General features: G+C 45.1%; 3 protein-coding genes across 3 annotated transcripts; 1 reads left to right on the top strand and 2 right to left on the bottom strand.

Annotated features, from left to right (window-relative positions):
* On the top strand, window positions 2,869-5,405 carry LOC8075711 (geranylgeranyl diphosphate reductase, chloroplastic). The gene is made up of 3 exons (XM_002454242.2): window positions 2,869-3,436; window positions 4,068-4,523; window positions 4,620-5,405. The coding sequence occupies exons 1-3, from the start codon at window positions 2,955-2,957 to the stop codon at window positions 5,053-5,055; spliced, it is 1,374 nt and encodes a 457-aa protein (XP_002454287.1). The 5' UTR covers window positions 2,869-2,954; the 3' UTR covers window positions 5,056-5,405.
* On the bottom strand, window positions 5,895-7,065 carry LOC8075710 (protein RKD3). The gene is made up of 3 exons (XM_002452510.1): window positions 7,007-7,065; window positions 6,793-6,905; window positions 5,895-6,703 (listed from the first exon to the last, which is right to left on the bottom strand). The coding sequence occupies exons 1-3, from the start codon at window positions 7,063-7,065 to the stop codon at window positions 5,895-5,897; spliced, it is 981 nt and encodes a 326-aa protein (XP_002452555.1).
* Window positions 12,147-17,861, bottom strand: LOC8066438 (ATPase GET3). The gene is made up of 10 exons (XM_002452509.2): window positions 17,457-17,861; window positions 17,291-17,353; window positions 14,547-14,657; window positions 14,363-14,437; window positions 14,207-14,275; window positions 14,056-14,121; window positions 13,285-13,359; window positions 13,097-13,195; window positions 12,863-12,997; window positions 12,147-12,766 (listed from the first exon to the last, which is right to left on the bottom strand). The coding sequence occupies exons 1-10, from the start codon at window positions 17,835-17,837 to the stop codon at window positions 12,629-12,631; spliced, it is 1,212 nt and encodes a 403-aa protein (XP_002452554.1). The 5' UTR covers window positions 17,838-17,861; the 3' UTR covers window positions 12,147-12,628.

Genomic DNA, 22,224 nt, shown 5'->3' with positions numbered 1-22,224 from the left:
TGTTGTCTAGAGCTTTAGCTGAAGTGGGAAATATATGGTGCAATCTCTGTACGCTCTGATTAATCATGGGAGTATAGTTCCCCTTTAAATTTAAGTTGTGTGGAAAATTATTATCCCACCTCATGTTCAAATCTTTTTATGACTGCTAATGAACAATAAGTTGCTTGCTCGAGATAACCTTGCAAAAAGAAAGGAAGTATTGTTTGTTTTGGAAGAAGTCAATTAGTCATTTATTCTTTGGGTGTTGTGTAGCCAAAAAAATGCTTGGAAGTCTCTTTCAGATATTCTAAATGTACATTTTGGCTAAGAATTTAAATGTCTCTTGCTTCTAGTTGAGCAACAAGAAGAATAGTTTTACAAATGTGGTTATCTCTGCAGTGCTTTTGGGCTTATGGAAACTCTAGAATGATGTTTTTTCAAGGAGTGAGATGGTCAGGGGAGAAGGTGCTAATTCGAGTTGTAGGACATTGAGGTTCATGAAGATAGTGCTTAATCAAAAACTACAAACACATGTGGAGGAGTTCGTTGGGGAGCTAGACAGGAAGATAAAAATGCCATTCAAGATCGGCTAGATTATGATTTTGGAGACCCATCAAGAATCTAGTACCGGACAATAGGGTTGTTGTTTTTTGGTGTGGGATTGCACTATTGCAAGTACCTTCATGAGTAGTGTGAATAGACGGACCTAGACTCTATTAAATGTTTTAGTTTCTATTTGGCAGACACACTTAGAATACTCTTAAACCTGCAAGCACTATTACGCTTTGTTATATATAAAGAGGGGAAAGCCTTTTCTCTAAAAAATCAAGCTCAAATGAAACGTGTATAGAGATCAAGCTCAAACCAAATATGTAGATGTGTTTGGAGGTATCCCGTAGCTAGTTCATAAAGTACCTGCACTTATAAAAAAGAGTGACAACATATTTGTTTCACCAAGTTTGGGTTCCCACCTGAACCATGTGTCTCTACTGTGGTGGTAGAAAGCAACGCATAAAACTTGTGCTTTATGCTCAAGCCAGGTCCCTTTTGACCACTATCCTTGTCTTCGCTAGATGATCTTTTCCCATGCAGGGGCAAGATCACGGGCCTCACAAACTTCCCCACAACTCACCATGTGAGCTTGCCGAGTGACACCTGATTATTTAGGAGTTTTCCCCTCCGAGAGTAACAAATGCTTCATGAATTTGACGAAGCGTGACAAGTGCTTAAGGTTTGACTTTATTTGCTCCCTGACATCAAATCTCTCAATCCAACACTTAATCATCTCACACTAGTCACTCATCTCACAAAGAGGGGGTTTGGGGAGAGTCTCACAAGGCTTTGGAAGGCTCTGGCAATCACAAGAGCATTAGCAACACCTCCAACGGGCGTGGGATGGGTATATATACCCACCCCAAAAACTAGCAGTTAGAGCTATAAAATTAGTTGTTATAACTTAAAGAGCGTGAAGCTTTCGCACCTATGCGCATGGAACTTCTATGTAGTAGAATTTCAGCGAACCACGAAAGATTCGCAGCTCATCTCCCAAAAAAACCATAACCCTTAGCTCCGAACTATGATTTTGATGATCTTAGAAATTTCAGAAAGCTTATTCCAAGACCTATCCAACCTAACCAAAGATAAGCCCTAAGATTTTGTTTGAAGGAAAGGACAAGCCCTAAGATAAACAAGTTCAAGTGTTATGTCATGTGTTTCTCTCAAGTTAGCACTTGAATTTCGGTTAATTTAAGCACTTGAGACTTGTCTAATAAGTGTTGCATCCCCTTGATAGTACGGCATAACTATACTAAAGATTAAAAGGATATATCTGTTTTAATAGCTTGAGTCTTTATTATCTTTGTATGTCATTTCTTCTCAACATCTCTTCACGAGAGTTTGTAACTATTTTTGTCTCAATCCTTTGAACAAGCACACCTTAAGCATAAGACTTGAACTATTTCAACTCATTCGAGTTTCATTCATGGCTTCAAATTACTTTCATATATGATTCAACAAATATTTGATCTTGCACATAATATAAGATTAGTGTCAATACTCAACACAAGGACTTTTTTCTTCACCAAAATCGTGGTCCATCGGCGCTAAGATAATCTTATATCTACATGCATGACGACCATGGATGGTAGGTAAAAGCTCGCTAAAGTAACTTCTCAAGTCACATAAGTCTATATATACATAAGATAAGATACTATGGATTTTTTTTCATATTATATCCATTTATTTACACAGTTAATCCAAGTATAAAAATTGGGCATTATATTATATTGAAAAGCCTTAGGCCTTGTTTAGTTCCGAAATTATTTCAGATTTTGGTACTGTAGCATTTTTGTTTTTATTTGACAAATATTATCCAATCATGGACTAACTAGGTTCAAAAGATTCATCTCGTGATTTACAGTCAAACTGTGTGATTAGTTTTTGTTTTTGTCTATATTTAATGCTTCATGCATGTGCTGTAAGATTCGATGTGATAGAGAATCTTGAAAACTTTTTGGATTTCGGGGTGAACTAAACAAGGCTTTAAGTGCATGACAAACCTTGGATAGTTGCCCGGGCTAGTCTAATCCTGCTGTAGATTTTTTTTTTAACAAAAAATGTCACGGCCTCGGTGAAAGATCTTCAAACAATACGACGTGGCAGCGCAGCACCCACGTACTCCGCAGAAGGGTCCAAGAGTTCACCGCTCATGTGACTTGGCACAGAGCTCAACCACACGCCCGTATCCAAGAACAAAAAAGCGGAAACAAACAAAACCTGATCCTTACACGATCCAGACCGTCCAATTTCTCGATCAGACGGCCAGAATATCCCGCAATCTCCCCTCATCCTATCCATCCACTCTCACTTCACTACTACGTTCCCCTCGGCGCCCGCACTCGAGAACGTCGAGCTCAAACGAAAAGATCCCTCCTCCCTCCCAAAGGCGAGTCCGTTAGCCAAGAATCCCGGCAACAATGACCTCCCTCTCCTCCGCCGTGGCACTGCCGTCCTCGTGCCGGGCATGCCCGGCGGGGGGCAGCCGGAGGGCGCGGATGGTGGTGACGCGCGCGGCGGCGTCCAGCCCGAAGCTGCCGAACGGGCGGCGGCTGCGGGTGGCGGTGGTGGGAGGCGGCCCCGCGGGCGGCGCGGCGGCGGAGGCCCTGGCGAAGGGCGGCGTGGAGACGGTGCTGATCGAGCGGAAGATGGACAACTGCAAGCCCTGTGGCGGCGCCATCCCGCTGTGCATGGTGTCGGAGTTCGACCTGCCGCTCGACCTCGTCGACCGCAAGGTGAGGAAGATGAAGATGATTTCGCCGTCCAACGTCGCAGTCGACATCGGCCGCACGCTCGCGCCCCACGAGTACATCGGGATGGTCAGGCGCGAGGTGCTCGACGCCTACCTCCGCTCACGGGCACAGTCCGCCGGCGCGGAGGTCGTCAACGGCCTCTTCCTAAGGTATAAACGGAAAACCCAATGCAAGATACTGAAGTGAATGCTGTCATACTCATGCAATGAAATTGGCAGGATTAGAGTATCTCCAAAATCTTTGCAAATCTCACTCTTCAAATCATTATTTACACTTTTTCTATCTCACACTCCAAGAGTCATTCTCGCCTTCTATTTTTGGTTAATAAAACATCACGAATAAAAGATGACTATATTTACATATCTATTTAGACAAGCTTTTAGAAGGTAATTTTTTACTAAAATCTTTATTTTTAACATTCAAGTAAGGATGTGAGAGTCTTCTAGAGTTGCTGTTAGAACTGCATTTTGCTTGTACCTATTAGTACAAATTGATTTACTTTCCTAGGGGGAAAATAGTTCTTAATTGTGCATGCATGTCAGTTTAGATACTTAGTTTATGCATGCATGTCAGTTTAGATACTTAGTTTGTCACAACATTTAGGGAATTTGATTCAATTCAAGTCGAACGAATCAACAGTGCACATGGGAAAATGGATCTGCATGCTTCAAATTGTTCGCTAGAAAGCCAACTCTGAAATATTGAATTGAATGTCAGTTGCTGTGCAACAAGTGAACGCGTGGTGAGACTTGATCTATATGATCTGATTGTTTTGCTCAGGTACGAGGCGCCCAAGGAGCCGAACGGCTCGTACGTGGTGCACTACAACCACTACGACAGCAGCAACGGCAAGATCGGCGGCGAGAAGCGGTCGTTCGAGGTGGACGCGATCGTGGGCGCGGACGGCGCCAACTCTCGCGTGGCCAAGGACATGGGTGCGGGCGACTACGAGTACGCCATCGCGTTCCAGGAGCGCGTCAAGATCCCCGACGACAAGATGGTCTACTACGAGGAGCGCGCGGAGATGTACGTCGGCGACGACGTCTCTCCCGACTTCTACGGCTGGGTTTTCCCCAAGTGCGACCACGTCGCCGTCGGCACCGGCACCGTCACGCACAAGGCCGACATCAAGAAGTTCCAGGCCGCCACGCGCCTCCGCGCCAAGGACAAGATCGAGGGCGGCAAGATCATCCGCGTCGAGGCGCACCCCATCCCCGAGCACCCCAGGCCCAAGAGGTACCATACTACCATGATCAGTTTCTCGGTGCAAGAATGGCATGCCAGTTGCCGGACATGACTGACTAATTGACCAAGAAATAAAATGAAATGCAGGGTGTCTGGGCGGGTGACACTGGTGGGCGACGCGGCGGGGTACGTGACCAAGTGCTCCGGCGAGGGGATCTACTTCGCGGCGAAGAGCGGGCGGATGTGCGCCGAGGCCATCGTGGCGGGCTCCGCCAACGGGACGCGGATGGTGGAGGAGAGCGACCTGCGCAAGTACCTGGCCGAGTTCGACCGCCTCTACTGGCCCACGTACAAGGTGCTGGACATCCTGCAGAAGGTGTTCTACCGCTCCAACGCCGCGCGGGAGGCGTTCGTGGAGATGTGCGCCGACGACTACGTGCAGAAGATGACCTTCGACAGCTACCTCTACAAGCGCGTCGTGCCGGGAAACCCGCTCGACGACATCAAGCTCGCCGTCAACACCATCGGCAGCCTCGTCAGGGCCACCGCGCTGCGCCGGGAGATGGAGAAGGTCACCTTGTGAGCCGCTGCCTGCGACGTCGTCGTCGAAATGGCATTCACTTGAGGTGTTGGAGTCGCAGCTGATCGGTGTATTAGTAGAGATTTGCGGCTGATCGACCGGGTTAATTTAGGCCAACGTGCGTGGGCAGTGGGCACGGAGAGGAAGAGAAAGAGGTTGTGCAAGTGCAGCAAGTAGATCGAAGTGCTGCCTGTTTGTATCGATCGATCCTGCAACATATAGCATCTGATGATGTTGAGAACTCGGAGCAGTTCATCGATTGGATTGCTGACGACGGCAAACTTCGACGTGAATGAATGTATAATATAGATTAAGACATAATAATGAAGCTAAAATTTCCCCGTTCTAGTTCTGATTACTGTATCCCTGTATCTTTAGTTTCTGAACTCTGACGAGAAAGCAAATGTATTGAAACTGTTGCACTGCTCGTCTAGCAGTTCTCATCCAGAATGTCAGAATTCATGGCAGAAATATTCTAAAATCCGAACTGGGAGGATGGCAAGAAGAGATAAACACACCAAAATGATTCTTCAACTGCTGTCCAGTTAATTTACTGCCCAATGGCAAGCCTGATCTTAACGTCACTGATCACCACACCACACTATAGCATAAGCTAGTACGATACTGCTAATTACACTACGAGACGGCTGACTGTTGCCCTAGTTAACTTACTGCTCACTGGCATGCCTAATCTGAAGGTCAACACACTATGGCTAACAGTCTAGCATTACTGCTAATCACACTGCAAGACTGACGACGCATTGCCATAGACAAAATTCCTATGTGATCAGACCTGCACCTGCACAAAATTCAGGGACCAAATCGGCAAGCAGAGGCATCCTTCACCAGGTGCCATGGCCGCCTACGAGGCGCTTCCTCTTGAAGCTCTCCTTGAAGCACACCTGCCTGAGGTGCTTAGTCCTCTGGTCAAGAATCACATCGGGCCTCTCCTGGATCATCTTCTTGGTCAGCTGCAGGAATTCCACCACGCTCCTGATCAGATGTCCTTCCTCTTGTGCGTTATTCTCCTTGTCCTTGAAGCACACCTGACTGATCTCCTCCGTCCTCTGATCTAGCATCACATCGGGCCTCTCCCCGAGCAGCTTCATCGTCTGCTGCATGAATCCCACCAGGCTCCTGGTCAGATGCTCGTTCTCCTGTGCATTCTCCTTTCCAAGCCCCTGACTCAAGGACGCGCGCTCCATTCTTGTCAGTTCATGAAGACTGCAGAGAAAATCTACTAGCCGAAACGAACTTGAAGCCAGTGCTAGAGGGAGAGAAGCAGCAGAGACCTGGACGTTGTCGATGAGCTTCTGCAGACTCTTCACCTTCCGGTGCGGCCAACGCGGGATGCCGAGCTTCCTGCATTGCTTCTTGAGGACGGTGACCCCCACGTTGAGCTCCCGCGCCGCCTGCTTGATCGGCACGGAGAAATGCCGCGAGACCTGCTCGAAAGTCAGTTCCTTCTTCGTCTCCGACGACCCACCGCCCCGATGTCCTGGTATCTCTGCGGCCGTCGTCTGCACATTGGCAGACTCGATCGGGGCCATCTCGCAGTCGCCTTCCTTGCTCTTGCGATGCGCGTCCTCCTTCTCCTCCATTTGAGCCCAGAAACTGGGAAAGTCAACATCAAACAGGTCGCCGAGCTCATCTGCATTCAAAGAATAAAGAACATGAACTCAAGAAAATGTGCAATGGTTGCTTGCTTGCAGGCATCCTTGTAACAAAGGGTCGTTGTACCTTGAGAGAAGCTGTTCTCTGAACAAGTACTGGTGGCACAGAGATGCTGAGCTGAGAACAACGCTTCCTCCTCCAGCAGGTAATCGCCAGCACTTGAGCGTGACTGAAAAGTACTGCACATGACAGGAAAAGAGTAGCATTCGATCAAACAGAGAGAAAAAAGAAGTCCTTACTAATGTTCATCGCAGGGACCAGTCCTGGAGAAAGTGTGTACCTGAAATCCTGAAACTGGAAGTACCAATCGTCTTCCTCGTAGAAACGACGATCTTCCATTGGCGAAGGAAAGAAGTCGAAGGCTATGGAAGGGATGCTACGAGGAAGAGGATGTTTTCCTGTATGCGTAGTGAGAAGTACAATGCCAATGTCGCCGGTCACTCTCTTTTCATTTGGCAATGTCATTATTAGAAACTTTACAGTTCCCAACACATATCCATTTTTGAAGCATAACTCTTTCTCTCTCACCTCTGATGTCAGCTAGATGCACGCGTGCATCTACTGTGAACACCAAAATTAAAATAAAAAATGCAAAGGCTTCATAGGTGAGCAACCGCGAGAATTCTCTGGAAAAAAACACTTGCTCAGTTACTCATTTATCTTTTGCCCAAATAAAGGAGTGACGATTATCAGGGAAAAGTCCCTCTATCTTGAAATATATTTATCTTTTTCCCTGAAACGAGTGACGATTATCATGAAAAAAAGGTACAAGTAGTTGCCTTGTAGGAATAGATGTTTGATGTTTCTTCTAAATTTATTTTTTCTAGTACTCTCTCTTTCAAAAAAAAAATACAAAAAATTCTTGAGATTCTAGAACGTATTAAATGGTAAAACAAATAACATATATAAAAGCATCTCCAACGGTTTTGCATATTGCTTTTGCATTCTTGATTTTTACGAAAATTTACAAAAACACCTGTCCAACAGTTTTGTATATTGGTTTTGCATTTTTGGAAACTTGGCAAATTTCAAGGGAGGCCTGACATTTATGCAAGTCCGTCCGCGACTTAGCGAACACCGATCTGCCGCGTCCCTCTACATTGCCATGGCGCACGCGGGCCTCGCCACCACGCTGCTCGTGCTCTATGGCCTCTACCTGCTGCTTGCCGACTTTCTCTGCCCGCTGCAGTGGGCGCTACTCTGCTCCGTCCCGCTCCGCGAGACGCAGCGCGTGCTCGTCGCCTTTTGGGAGCCCCTGCTCCGTGGTGGCCTCAGCGCCGCACTGCTCGCGTTGTCGCTCGCCGCGCTCCGGTCCGACCGTCACGCTCGCCGACGCGCGAAGAAAGCCCATGAACGGACCGATACCGCGCGTGAAAACTTTTGGAAGTTAAGTCCATATTTTGGTAAATGGCAAGTCAGATTTGCAAAACTTTTAGAGATGTCTTATTTTTCTCCTTCCCATTTATTTTCTAGAGTTGGCAAACTCCAACAAATAGTAAAGAAAAAATTATCAAACCCTCCATGATTGCCATACTTGGGTTGGCGATAAACATTGATGGTAAGTATGTTACCTTCTTAATTAAAGTAAGTTGGAGAACTAGTTCACCTAGAATACCTTATAATTTAGAATAAATTTTATTTTTTAGATAATGGAATTGAAGAATACCAGCCTCCACACAGGGCCGGCTCTAAGACCTTGTTTAGTTCCAAAATATTTTGCAAAATCGACACTGTAGCTCTTTTGTTTGTATTTGACAAATATTGTCCAATCATGTACTAACTAGGCTCAAAAGATTCATCTCGTCAATTTCGACCAAACTATACAATTAGTTTTTATTTTTGTCTATATTTAATACTTCATGCATGTGTCTAAAGATTTGATGTGACGGAAAATCTGAAAAATTTTGTAAAATTTTTTGGGAACTAAACAAGGCCTAAGGGAGGGGCAGGCAGTGCGACCGCCGGGGGCCCATGGAGCTTGGGGGCCCAAAACAATATAGGTAATTAGTACATATAATTTTCTATTTTGGCATAATAAGCATTTGAAGATCAAAGACAAACCAGTCAAAGTCGTAGATTACTCTTCCTTCCGGTCCTATTCTACGTAAGGGTAGGGAAACATCAGATACACACGCCATCACAGTAAGCATCACACCAACAGCCATGATGGATTAGTATTTTCAATTTTTTTCTTATTTGTTTTGTGTATTCGCTGTGCTCGTATAGTGTTAGGGCGTAGCATTATAAATTTATAATTCAATGTAGTTATCTGAATATATTAGATGTTGTCTAAAAAGCATTTGTCAGGTACTCAAAAAGAAAAAAACAAGAAGAACAAAGTATTGTTATGTTTTATAAATTATATATATATATATATATTGTAAAGTAATTTTTATTATTTGTACTATATTCAATAATTTTGATATAAAAGATAGTTGAACAAACTTTTGCCTTCTTACTTGCCCAAAGGCCCTTAAAATTATAGAGCCGGCCCTGCCTCCACATCAGGGTGTTCCTTATTATAATAGCTGTCCTCACAGCAAAGCAAGCTCATAGTTGAATGAACCCAAGCGTAAAATAAAGACCTAACACCTTTAACATAACCTATGTGTAAACCTCCAAAATACTCCATTGTAGTGATCTCCAAAGCTTGACAAGCGTTTCACACAACTTTTCGATTCTTCACCTTTTGTCCACAATTCGCTGATCTAAAAAAACATGGCTGAAATTAATATTGGCTAATTTATTGTGACAGAAAAATATTATTAGAACAGAAAAGGTACGGCTGATAAAACAAGCGAACGGGCATGACTTAGCCGCCCAACATAGAGCACAAACTCCCACCAGAATTTGGTTTTATCGTTTTGTCTACTCCATTTAGCCAAGAACTAAACATGTAGGCAAAATTAAAAAGGAGGTTGTAAACCAAAAGTTACGAAAACAATTCCCAAGGAATTTGCACAAGGACAATAAAAAAGATGTTGCAATGTTTCATCCTCGAAAAAACAACAACGTTTGCTTCCTTGCCACCTTTTTCGAATTAAGTTATCATTGGTAAGAATAACCCATCATTTAAAAGCTCAATGAAAATCTTAACCTTTAAAGGTAATTTGAGTCTCCAAAAAAGCAGGTTTTGTGCCATTACAACATCGTCAATAGGTTTTTTATACATGATTGTACTATAAATTGTCCATTTTAAAACTGATTTATAAAGTTGTCTTTAGTTTGGCCAAATTTATAGAAAAGAGCACCAAAATTTATGATATCAATTGTCGAAAAAATATTATAGTAGCAGATTGTTATAATTAGTTACATCATAAATATTCATAATATGCTCATTTGGTGTCATAAATATTTATACCTTTTCTTATAAATTCAGTCAAGTATAAAAAATTAACTTAAGATAACTACTGAAATTAATTTATTCAAAAACGAAGGGAGTATATACCCTTTCACTCCTAACAAAACATTAAGGCCTTGTTTAGTTCACTCTAAAAACTAAAAGTTTTTCAAGATTCCCCGTCACATTGAATCATGTAGCACATGCATGAGACATTAAATATAGTTGAAAATAAAAATTAATTACACAGTTTGTCTGTAAATCGCGAGATGAATCTTTTGAACCTAGGTAGTCTGTAATTAGACAATAATTGCCAAATAAAAACAAAATGCTACAGTAATAGAAACTCAAAAAAATTGAAACTAAACAAGGCCTAAATCCTAAATAAAAGAACTTAGAGAAGGCAGAAGTAATTTTCCTAACAAGAAAGAGAAGTGGAAGGCCACGTGCGCTTATACTCCTAGAACCGTTGTGCATTACTGTATGCTGTAGCATTTAATGCGTCCAAGTGTTTTTGCCTTTCTGATATAACCATTGTGAGAGGTCTAATCAGGCCAATCCGAGAGTCCTAGACTCTGCTTGCCAATGCAAGCTTTAAAATGGAATCTCTGGCTCTTTGCCTACATGGATACTCCTGCATGCACGAATCATGGCTTACTTCTTACGTCCCAAAATACTCACGAAAGAATCAATTTTTAAAGTTATACTAAGTCAAATTTTAACCAAATTTTAAAAAATGCTAAAATTTATAGTATTAAATTAGTATCATTAGATTCATTATAGAATATATTTTCATATGATGTGCATTTTATGTCATAGATGTTGTTACTCTTTTTTTATAAAGTTAGTCAAATTTGAAAAAGTTTGACTGACACGAATTCTAGGAATTGATTCTTTCGTGGATGGAGGGAGTAGATGTTACTATTGTACTTATATCAACCAAACTTTTTAAAGTTTAATTAGATTTGTAAAAATTATTAACAATATTTATATCTCTAAATAAGTTTACTATAAAAATAGATTCAACAATAATTAACTATAAATACTAATATTTTTTCTATATATTTTGGTTAAAAATAAAAAAACATAACGACACTTATTCTTGAATAGAGGAAGGACTAGGCCCTTTTGGATGAGTTTCAGATTTTTAAAAACCAGTTTTTGCCTCTAATTTATAAAATCTGGATTCTGAACAAAAACTGAGGCCTTGTTTAGATACACCCAAAAACCTAAAACTTACAAAATTCTCCATCACATCAAATCTTGTGGCACATGCATGAAGTATTAAATATAGATAAAAAGAATAACTAATTACATAGTTTATCTGTAAATCACGAGACGAATCTTTTAAGCCTAGTTACTCCACAATTAGACAATGTTTGTTAAATAAAAACAAAAATGCTATAGTGTTAAAATCAAAAAACTTTTTGCATCTAACAAGGCCTGATTGGATCCTCCGGTTTTTAACATTCTGACCTCATTTATTTCTTAATGGGGTTTCACATGAAACTGACAAAAGCCGGTTACCAACATTTTTAAGAATACTAGTAGTATAATCTGGTTCCTATCCAAGAGTCTGATTGGACGATGCAATGACATAGCGGCAATAGGCCAGTAGCATTTCTGCAGAAAACGGCAGAAACAAATGCTTTTCCCTTGCAGAACCGACTCCCGAGGCAGAAATGCCTTCCAGTTCCGGATCGGCCTCTGCATGGCGGCGCGCGGACGCATGCTGCGCCTGCGCGAAATCCAAAACACACGTCCCGGCACACACGGTTTTCAACATTTCCTGTCACATCGAATCTTGTAGCACATGCATGAAACATTAAATATTGACGAAAATAAAAACTAATTACACAGTTTAGCTGAAAATCACGAAACGAATATTTTGATCCTAGTTAGTCCATGATTGGATAATATGTGTCACAAATAAACGAAAGTGCTAAAGTTCTGAAAAGTTTTCACATTTCGGAACTAAACAAGGCTGTTGTGTGTTTTTACTGTTCTTTGTGTCAGATCACATTAATGTGCAGCCCGGACTGCCAAACCCAAGCATCATTGCAATGCAAGGTAGATACTGTAAAACCAAAGCTTAAATATCCTGAATAACTGCACCAGTGAGGGAGAAAGAAAATTCATTTCTTGTACAAAATTCACATGGCACATATGGAAAAAACGAAGAGTTCTACAGAGTCGTCGAGGCCATAAGTGTTGCTATCTATCTTGGGGATAATGTCTAAACGGATAAACATTACAGCATTTCAGTTCAATTAGCCTTTTTGGGGCTAAATCCAATCTGACATCAGTACATCACTGCCAAGAGTAACAGGTCATCAAAGGAAGGTGCAGGCGTGCAGCAAAACCCTCCAATTCGGTGCTTTCTACTCAGATTTAATGTACGGGGGTATGTTCCTGTATTGTAGGAGCTGCAAACAACTTCTCAAGCTTATACCAGAAGCGCCCACAGATTGTTAGTTCAGAGCAGTGCAATTGTGCAGCAGGCTAACAGTGATATTGGCAATTAAGCACCCTTATAACTGATACTGTTTCCCACAACTGAAGTTACTTCCAAACTATATCACCCAAAAACTTGAGAGCCGGAACACCTCTAATCTCCATGTCCACAAGAGGTGCTTGGATGATGTTCAAATCCATCAACTCTGGGTCGCTCCTTATCATATCCAGTGCACGTGTTTGATCCTGTGTACAAGAAATTAAGATACACAAACATTCTTGCAGGTCGGTAGTTTTAAAAGAACCATTATATTAACTGAAAATCTAAACTGTCATTGTTACCTTTCTTTTTATAGCACAGAATTTACAGTCAGATGTTGATGGCGGAAGAACTTGGTTCACAATGAGTCTCCTTACAGGAACACTTTCCTTTTGCAGCGAAGAATGAAGTCTTGATGACTCACTGATTGCCATCACCTGAAAAATGCCAATGCAAAAGATAAAGGTAAAGTATTAGATTCCAGGGAGTACACATACTAGGGGGGTGGGGTGGGAAGCTAAGCATACAATAGTTACCGTTGGGATTGTCACAATTATAAACTCTGTTGATTCCGTGTCGCGAAAAAGCTCTCGCACTTTGAGCATCCTTTCTCTGAGCTGCTCTAATTTGTTCGCCTTTAGGAGGAGGAATTAGAGTTAAAGGTTTGAAATCCTAGTGGAGAAACAAATATACTGTATTCCAAGGAGCTGGGCAGAACACCTACTGCATCCTGCTGTTGGACCTCTTGTCCAAATACTGATTTAATAGCTGATGTTGCAGAAGCAATCTGGCTCCTTAGCTGCAAAAACAAGGCAAGCCTCAACAAGATACAACAGTATCATTTCAAGTTGCCATAACACAACAACAAACATCTGCAGATAGAATGAACAAATAGTTGCATACTGACAGTGGCCATACCAAGCCCCTTCAGTGAGATGCATGTGACGTTTGGCAAAACCAACAAAAGTAAAATGTTGAGCTCGCTAACACTGACATGAAAAAAATTATAAGGAATGCTTTTAGAACATCAATGTACAAAAGACATAAACTTCAGCTATCCAATTTCACAAACTGAATGTGTTAACAATACAGCACAGTGTGAAGGCTACATTAAAGTCAAAGTGAACCATATCAGAAGAATATGCAACCACTACAAGTTGAGCCATCAGAACAAAATAAAGGGTTGTAAGAAGATTACAATATAATCATTTTTCTTCTTCATTCAGCAATCAGTGTATATTAGGGCCTGTTTGGATCCTCTCCCCTAAACTTTAGAGCTCTAAAAACGTTAGAGAACTTTAGATCAGTTATGAGGTCTAATGCTCTAATGTGAGGTGGGCAAAAGTTTAGAGCTAACTTTAGACCACCTGTTTGGAGCTTTAGCTCTAAAGTTTAGAGCTCTAAAATTTAGAGGAGGGTATCCAAACAGACCCTAAGGCTTTAAGGGCCTTAAATCATAGCATACTAGTGCAAAAGCATGGAAGCTAACAAATACCTTCAAGATTTTCCCAATGGATGCATCCAAGAAATCTGGCAAGGACAGTAACCGGAGTGTATGGCCCTGTCAAAAAAGGAAGCAAATAATATCTGATAGTGTAACTGGGTATCTTGACTCAACATTCGATACACAGTGGTAGCGTTATTACCGTAGGGGCAGTGTCAAATACAATGCGGCTAAACATGCTGTATTCTTGTGCTTCGAGAAATTGCATAACCTGAGTGACACGCAAAATGGAGGTCACAAACTACAATCAAAAGAATGAGAAGCAGGGATACCATAAGCTGTGCACATGTCTTCTTACCTTAGAAATTGCAATTGCTTCATCCAGGCCAGGTGGTGGTGTGTCCAACAATTCCCCCAATTTCAGCTCTCCAAGCTGTACTGAAAGATGGCATTAGCCAAATACTGAACTGAACTGGGACAAAACGCTTTATGCTGATCCTAAGATGACTGAACACAAAGTATACATAAATATGATGATGCACCTGCTCAGCAAGCACACCAAGGCCCATGCTATCCATGAAATCTTTTACCCCAGTCCCTCCATTTTTTTGATTTGCTGTCCGAAACTCCTCCCGGGCCTTCTCAGGATTTATCTGCATCAAAACTCAGAACATGTCATACATAAGAATGATGTACATCAATCTATTCTAGGCATTCACACTAGAGTACTCTCCTATTGTTTCCGCTAAAAAAATTATCTATTCTAGGCATTATGAATTTAACATTGTAAGTTGTCAACTCATTACACTTATTGTCATTCCAACGGCATAGCCCTGACAGAAGGTTGTAACCAGTCAAAATAAAATGTTTGAGGTAACAGGATGTTACGCCTCCAGGCTCCACTGCTGACCGTCCAACAAGTGAAGGAGAAGATGGGCCGCTACCCAGGAGGTCCAGCCGGTCCAGGGTGCCCAACAAGTTGGTGACCGGCAACAAGTGGGCGACGGAGTAATCGCATAGCTAGCTGGCAAGGCATGAGTACATCTATATGTATGAGAGCTTGCGTGAGGAAGGGGATATCAAATCTATTGTAATCAAATATTTACTGAACCTATAGAAGAACCCGTCTAGTCCCCAGCCTATGCTTTGCTGCTGTTCCCCATACTCCAATTCCTCTGTTCCCTACATCTGTTCGTAACAAATTGGTATCGGAGCATCGATTCCTCGGTCTGATTTTTGTCGGTGAAGGAATAATTTCGCCGGCATTCCATCCACCCTGGAGCCCCACCACATCGACCACAACCATTTCACCCACTTCCGCAAGCAGCTAGGCGCCATGAATCCCAACACCAAGCTCATCCTCGACGAACTCAAGTCGGTGCAGTCGAACCTCACCAACCGCATCGATGTGGTGGAGCACTCCATCGGCTCCCGCGTCGGTGTCCTGGAGGACGCCGCCAAGGTGTTCGACGATTGGAAGCCGAAGATGGATGCCTCTGTTGCGGAGCTGTGCACCGAGATTGGCACGTTGTGGAAGACAGAGGAGAAGGTGGAGATGCTGCGGGAGGAGATGACCGCGCTGCGTAAGTCAGTGAGCCGATCCGCTCTCGACGCCACGCAGATCGCGCCGTCCGGCGTTCTCCCACCGCCCAAGGTGTCCGCGGCGTCGATTCCCGCCGGCTGGACTCAGTTCCGCCCGTTAGGGCACCATGAGGAATCAAGCCACCGGGGATTCGAGTCCTCAACTCAATCCCCGGTCAAGGGTACGTTCATCCCGCCCGATCCCAATTCCCAGCCTAAGTTACATCGATCATATTCCAGTACGGCACTCGATGCGGGTAATCCTGGGGGTTCAGGTGGGGTGAATGGAGCACATGATCACCGCTGTTATGAGGATGGGAATGGGGGAAATCATCATTTGCCAAAAATCAATTTCCCCCATTCGATGTGCAAATCCCAAGCTATGGCTGGGGCGATGCTTAGACTATTTCGAGATGTATTTTGTGCCACGTCGCCGCTGGGTCAAGGTATCTACCATGCACTTGTCTGGGGCCGCAGCATGTTGGTTGCAGGCCATGGAGGAACAGGTTCGCTCTAGTAGTTGGGAACAATTTGGGGAGCTAGTCATGAATCGCTTTGGGAAGGATCAGCATGAATTGCTGATTCCGCAGCTTTTCCACATTCACCAAACAGGGGCTGTGCAAGAGTACATTGACAAATACACAAGCCTCGTAGATCAGTTACTGGCTTATGGTCGTAACACAGATCCCATATACTATGCCATGCGTTTTGTTGATGGCCTGCGTGCCGATATTCGTAGTGCAGTTCATATGCATCGTCCCACTACTCTAGATACTGCCTGCGTGCTTGCATTATTGCAGGAAGAGTTGGTGGATCCAGCGACGCAACTGGAGGTGCATCGTCCTGCACCTTTCAACTTCGCCAAGATACCGGTTCATGGTCCCCTGCCGTCCAATCCACCTCCACATTGGGCTGAGCGGGGGGACCGACCGGTGGTACCAGGTGCTGATCGCCGTGGCCGCGGCGTCGAAGAGAAGCTCTCCACCTTGCGCGACTACAGACGCGCCCGCGGTCTCTGCATCAGGTGTGGAGAGAAGTGGTCAAGGGACCACAAGTACCCGGAAGCTATACAACTACATGTTCTGCAGGAGTTATGGGAAGTGTATCATGCTGCTGATTGTGTGGATGCTGAGTCTGAACCGGATGAGGAACAGGAACCTGCTCAACTTTGCTTGGCTATTTCCATGACAGCTTCTTCTGGGGTTCCGTCTATCAATGCAATTCAGTTTTTGGGGAATGTCCAGAGGCACACAGCTCGTATTCTGGTGGATTCGGGCAGCTCGCATACTTTCGTCAGTCAGTCTCTTGCAGCGAAGCTAATTGGAGTTACTGGTTTCAGTCCCCAATTGCGGCAAGAGAATGGAAGCAACAGCCAACCAACTATAGAGTTTCATCTTGCAAGGATAAAAGCTGCTCGTGGACAATGGAAATCAATATCCCTAAGTGCTTATATTATCCAAATCGAACACTAACAACTACTCTATTACACTACTGCTTAGATTGTTTAGATGAAGCCTATCTTAATTCAGTGATAAGCAGCTCGCCTGCGTATTCCAGAAAAAAAAATTGTTTAGATGAAGGGTGGATAGAGTCAGTGAACCTATGACTCTACCACAACACGTACGGTGCTTTGCATTTGCAACACTACTGCTCAGTTAAAATGCATGTTCTTCCTTGTCACAGTTCAGAATCTGATGTTTCTAACCTCAAGCGCAAACAGAGGTGAATCAGGGCCGTCGACCTGCACGAGCGTCCCACCACTCAAATCCTGAAACACCGAGGAAGCAAAATGAAGCAGTTAAGTAAGAACAAGATACTCCAGAGAATCAAGCATGTCTCAAAAAGCAGAGGCGTTCAGCGGGATGAGCGACCTGTGCGAAGGAATCGCTGAGCGAGTGCGCGGGGTCGGTGGAGACGACGAGGGTCGGGTGGCCGTTGTTGGCGAACCGCACGGCCAGCGACGCCGCGCAGCTCGTCTTCCCGACCCCACCTTTGCCCCCGAGCATGTAGTACCGCCGCCGCGTCCCGGACGACATCTCCTGGAACCCCAGGTCCTCCGCCCCCTCCTTCGCTGGCGGGGCGGCCGCCGAAGCCGACGCCGACGCCGACGCCGACGCCGCGCGCACCGACGCGTACCGGCCGGGCCGTCGGCGCGGGAGGCGGACGCTGCTGCAGCCCTGATTCACGGGCACCGCTAAAGAGAGGCGGCGCGCGGCCGCCGCCTGCAGGTGCGGCGAGGCGGTCGCGAGCATCGTGGGCGAGCCGGGGATGAGGCGGCGGATTGCTTGGTTTCTCTTCTCTTCGCTTCGCTTCGCTTCTCGGCTCTCGGTCTCGCACCACCGCGGGGCTCCGGCGCAGCCACGAGCTGCCACGCCAACGCCGCAAGGCCCGAGGCAGCCCAACCAGCCACCCGGGCTGTGTCACGAGCCCACATCAGGAAGAAATAGCGCAGTCGTCCGTGGCAGGCCAAGAGTTTGGGCCGGCTGGAATTTCTGCACGGAGCAAATGGTGGCCCATAAGGATGACACTAAGCCCAGGCGTCGCAACTGTCAACAGTAGCTCAGAGTGGGCTCACTACCGGATCAAATCAATGACGCCATTGTTTTCAGCCTGTAGCTAGTCAAACTCAAACGGTACCTCGCGCCCGCCTCACATCCATCGGTGACGCCATTCCGTATGATCCAAGACCAAGCTCATCGAGCTGTCCGCCGCTAATTGTTTACAAGGCTTCCGTTAACCACCCTCGCGTCCGCTCTCCTTTCGTAATCACGCGATTGTGTCATTCTTAAACCACGGTGCAGCCGTGCGTGCTTAGCCGAAAGCACGGGGAATAGAGAAATGGCGATGGACGGTTGAGTGGAGTGCAGGTGCAGGCGACCACTTGATCCACTTGGGGGCTGGCACTCGTCCGGACAGAGGTAAAAACACCGCTGCCTACAGATTAATTGCGGATCCCATTCCGCCATCATCACTAACTGACGGGATTGGTGACTAGCTTGTGAAGGTTTCCTTGTCGCGTAAGTGTCGATTCCTTTTGGAATGGAAGTCGTAAGCCTAGTTTAGTCAACTGACAGGCTCTTTTAAAGATGGCTTCCTGTCATGTTCACAGGCGACCTAGGTTGGCTTCTGGCTCCTCTTGATTGGATAATGGCTACACGCAAGCGCGATGCTACGTCAGAGAATTGCAGGGAAGCACACAGAGACAGAGGATAGTCATATCTGATTTTTACTTATTTTTTTGGTAGCAACTTATTTTTCAGCAAAAAAAAGAATATTCTTCTTGTAAATAAGGATCTTCAGAGTTCAGAAACTTTGGACCTTCAGAATTCAGATACACAAGTACACAACAATTGTATCACGAAACAGTTTGTAACTAACCAACAGGTGCTTCAGGAAGAAGAACTGGCTTGGCATACTTGCAGAATAATGCAGAGGCACAAGAGCAAGCTGCTGCAAAGCGAAAAGAGTTCAGAAATGAGGCAAGTCTGCGTTCGTACCATAAAAAGCACACACGTCTTGACAATGTCCTCTACACTCACTGGTCACTGGTCACTAGTAGGCTGGAAGCTAGCGAGAGCAGCCAACCCGAGCTAGCTCCAGAGAAATCATCATTGACACGAATGATGAAGCGATCAGTGCGGCCAGCCGCCAGCCCTCCACGGGCGCGAGACGGCGTCAGGAGCACAGGCAGGTGTCGCCCTCTTCAGTCCGGCCCTGAAGAGTGAAGACTCTTCTTTTCCATCCGTAATTCGTTGCAGCCGCCGATCAATGGATGCGTTCACAGCCTGACAGATAGGCTAGCATTTAGGTAAAAAACCAGCAAGGTTTTCGCAAATCGCAATCAGGCGTCCACTATCGCATGTCGACATAGCTCACACCCTCTCGTGTCGCTGAGAATCATATACGCCTACACACAGCTATGGCGACGGCTGGGGCGTCAGAGTGTGCAATGGCCAACATGTACCGATGCTTCTACTGCTCTAATCTAGCTAATCCAAGGGAAGCTAATAGGCACGGTGATGGGACTGATCACTTACTAGCTCAATTAGTTGAGGGTACTAACAAGGAGGTGTGCATCGGACTATCGGAGCACCACGCACGTCCAGGATCGGGAGATGCCATTGCTACAGAGAAGTTCCGGCAGCCAATGGGTATCCTATATGCTTACGTGCCTGAAGTTGGAACACTACTAGCAGTGCGCTAAGACGCTTGAGGCCACGATTTCAGGTTGATTTGACGGGGAAGTTGATACGGTTCTAGTGTTGAGATCCAAGTTCTGGGGTCAGGCGTGAGCCAGGACAGCACTACACAGCTGCAAGAATCTATATCTTCCTACTAATTGGACCTGGGTAAAGCAGGTAAACCATGGATGGTGATTCTCTACTACAAGTAATGATGCTTCTTCAGAATCAGACACCACCAGGTGCTGAACTGGTGGCCAGGGGTCCAGCCGTCCAGGTCTCCAGGACACTAACAGTGACCTAAGCAGATATCGGATGGCGCGCCTTGACAGTTGACAGTTGACACTTGACACAGGTGTCGTGGCTAGGTTGGACTTGAGCTCAAGCTCAAAGCAGTTTCAGAGTGGAACCTGAACTGTGTGTTTGTTTCTGAAATTACGGGTGATATGGATGGCTGCAGGGCCAGGGCCAGGCTAATTGCAAGATCGAGCTTGAATGGACTGGAGTGACGATCTCTGAAGCTCTGGTGCGTGTGCAGTGTATGTGCAGACAAAGCAAAGCAATGATCAGCAAAGATATCAATAATACTAGTGTGTGTCAGGATGCATCTTCGGCAGATCTGATCGATTTCTCGTCAGCTATCATGGTTCGGTTCCCGTGGACGAGAGAAGCATTTCCTCATGTGGCTTCATGCTAACGCACAGTTAGATTCAGGTCAGCAGAAGCCGTCTGCTTCACCTTTAACAAAATCAGGAGCAAAATCACCTGTTCTCTACACACAAACACCACACGTGTATGGATACCAGAAACTGTTTCTTGTACGCCTTCTCTTTCTGTACAGTATCTCTGCACACGTTCACAAAAAAAAATCAGTCCTTAACTGATAGTAACAGTGAGTTCTTAGAGTGCGCAGTCGGCCTGCAAAGCTAGGTTGGCAGAGTTCTGGAGGTTTCGGATTTTCCCAAGTCGAGTGGCTGACTTGAAACGAGTTGTAGTGATCATAAAAGACGGCTCCTTTTTGAAAAGCACAGTGCCACGGCATGGAAATGGAAGGTCTTGCCTTGCGAGACATCACGATCCAATGCTGGAGCGTAGTGCAGGTGCCTACCGTCTCTCTACTACTCCCCCATCAGGGAGCTTTGCGCGATTGCAGCCCAAAGAAGGAAGTGGCATAACTGCCATACACTCGTCATGTGTACCAGCACTGTTGACACAAACATATGGTGGATTGGTGGTCCATGATATGGGCCTACCTCAAGCAAATGAGGCCTGAAAAATGTCAGGAACGCTCAATTCGTGTACTGAGACAACACTGTGGTACAAATGCGGTGTTAGGATTGGTACATCGTTTGTACTTTTGCAGCATTGCTCAAATCGGCAATTGTTGAGGATCCTATGCAGCGGAGCAAGATGGTGAAAATGTAAACTATCCGAGTTAGTGGTGAAGTAAGCTGAAGGTGAGAGGAGAAATATCAGATTGGAGTACTCAGAACTGGGAACCGTTGGAGTAACGAAGATGATATTTTCAAAAGTGGCAGGTTGTTCTTTCCGTTTTTGAAACCAGTGGCAGGTCAGTTTGGACAGTGACAAATCGATGCAAGCATTGGTTCTGAGCTCATTCAGAAGGTCTGCAGTCTGCAGAGCACTAACTGCAGCTTGCATGCTGATTGCTGAAGCACAGAGTGGTTAAGATAACTCCGTTTTTTAGTACAGTCTTAGCAAATCTACAACTGCTCATCATTTGAATTCGGTCACCGAGTCGGCGATCACGCAATTGAAAATTGCTCAGCCGCTACACAGCTCCATCCACCGGTTAATATGGCAATGGCGGCAATGCCATGACAGCGACGATCGATGGCCCTGAACCAATGGTAAATTTTGGTACGGTTTGTCCTGGTTGCCTCGCTCAAGCTATGCTACGTGTACTGTACAAGCAGAATATGCTAAATAAACGTCAACTTATACAAAGTCCGGCCGTGGAAGCCAAAATATCCGTCCCTACAATAGCATTTCTCCCTTGGGATCAAGCGCCCCCCCGGCCCTCCCTATTTTAGAATTTGTTCGTCACCCCCTATATCAGCGTCATGACCTCGACGTCGCGCTTTATCCCGCGGCATATTATACACACTTGCCAATTGATAAACCCCCAATTATTTTACCTGCTGCAGACAGAAATACCATTTGTTTTTATGTGCGATCACGAGGACGATGACGCGAATTCGTGTCCTTAATTAGTTAGAGCAAATATAAACGTGAGAGTTCATACCTCCCGTCCAATAGCGATCCGACAACATGTTGGAAGAGATTAAACTAGCTGGGACGAAATCAGGAAATTCATTTGAGCAGCCATGAATGATCCCCTGGCCGATTAGTAGAGAGCTAAGTAGCACTGCGCCTCTGTGGATCCGACAAGTAGGCCTAATAAAAAGGCGTTGTGTACCTGCCACCTCTCTAGCTC

Source organism: Sorghum bicolor, chromosome 4, assembly GCF_000003195.3.
Source record: "Sorghum bicolor cultivar BTx623 chromosome 4, Sorghum_bicolor_NCBIv3, whole genome shotgun sequence".
NCBI lineage: Eukaryota > Viridiplantae > Streptophyta > Magnoliopsida > Poales > Poaceae > Sorghum > Sorghum bicolor.
This window is presented reverse-complemented; position numbering and strand designations above follow the sequence as displayed.

Bases quoted from the DNA above. Each gene is read 5' to 3' on its own strand.
- LOC8075711 (XM_002454242.2), top strand. From the start codon at position 2,955: ATGACCTCCCTCTCCTCCGCCGTGGCACTGCCGTCCTCGTGCCGGGCA. The intron at 3,437-4,067 runs GTATAAACGGAA...TGTTTTGCTCAG, and splicing joins GTCAACGGCCTCTTCCTAAG to GTACGAGGCGCCCAAGGAGC. The intron at 4,524-4,619 runs GTACCATACTAC...AATGAAATGCAG, and splicing joins GAGCACCCCAGGCCCAAGAG to GGTGTCTGGGCGGGTGACAC.
- LOC8075710 (XM_002452510.1), bottom strand. From the start codon at position 7,065: ATGGAAGATCGTCGTTTCTACGAGGAAGACGATTGGTACTTCCAGTTT. The intron at 6,906-7,006 runs GTACACACTTTC...TGTCATGTGCAG, and splicing joins TTCCAGTTTCAGGATTTCAG to TACTTTTCAGTCACGCTCAA. The intron at 6,704-6,792 runs GTACAACGACCC...CTTTGAATGCAG, and splicing joins AGAGAACAGCTTCTCTCAAG to ATGAGCTCGGCGACCTGTTT.
- LOC8066438 (XM_002452509.2), bottom strand. From the start codon at position 17,837: ATGCTCGCGACCGCCTCGCCGCACCTGCAGGCGGCGGCCGCGCGCCGC. The intron at 14,438-14,546 runs GTGCATCATCAT...CTTTCAGTACAG, and splicing joins TTGGTGTGCTTGCTGAGCAG to CTTGGAGAGCTGAAATTGGG. The intron at 14,276-14,362 runs GTAAGAAGACAT...CGTGTCACTCAG, and splicing joins AAGCAATTGCAATTTCTAAG to GTTATGCAATTTCTCGAAGC.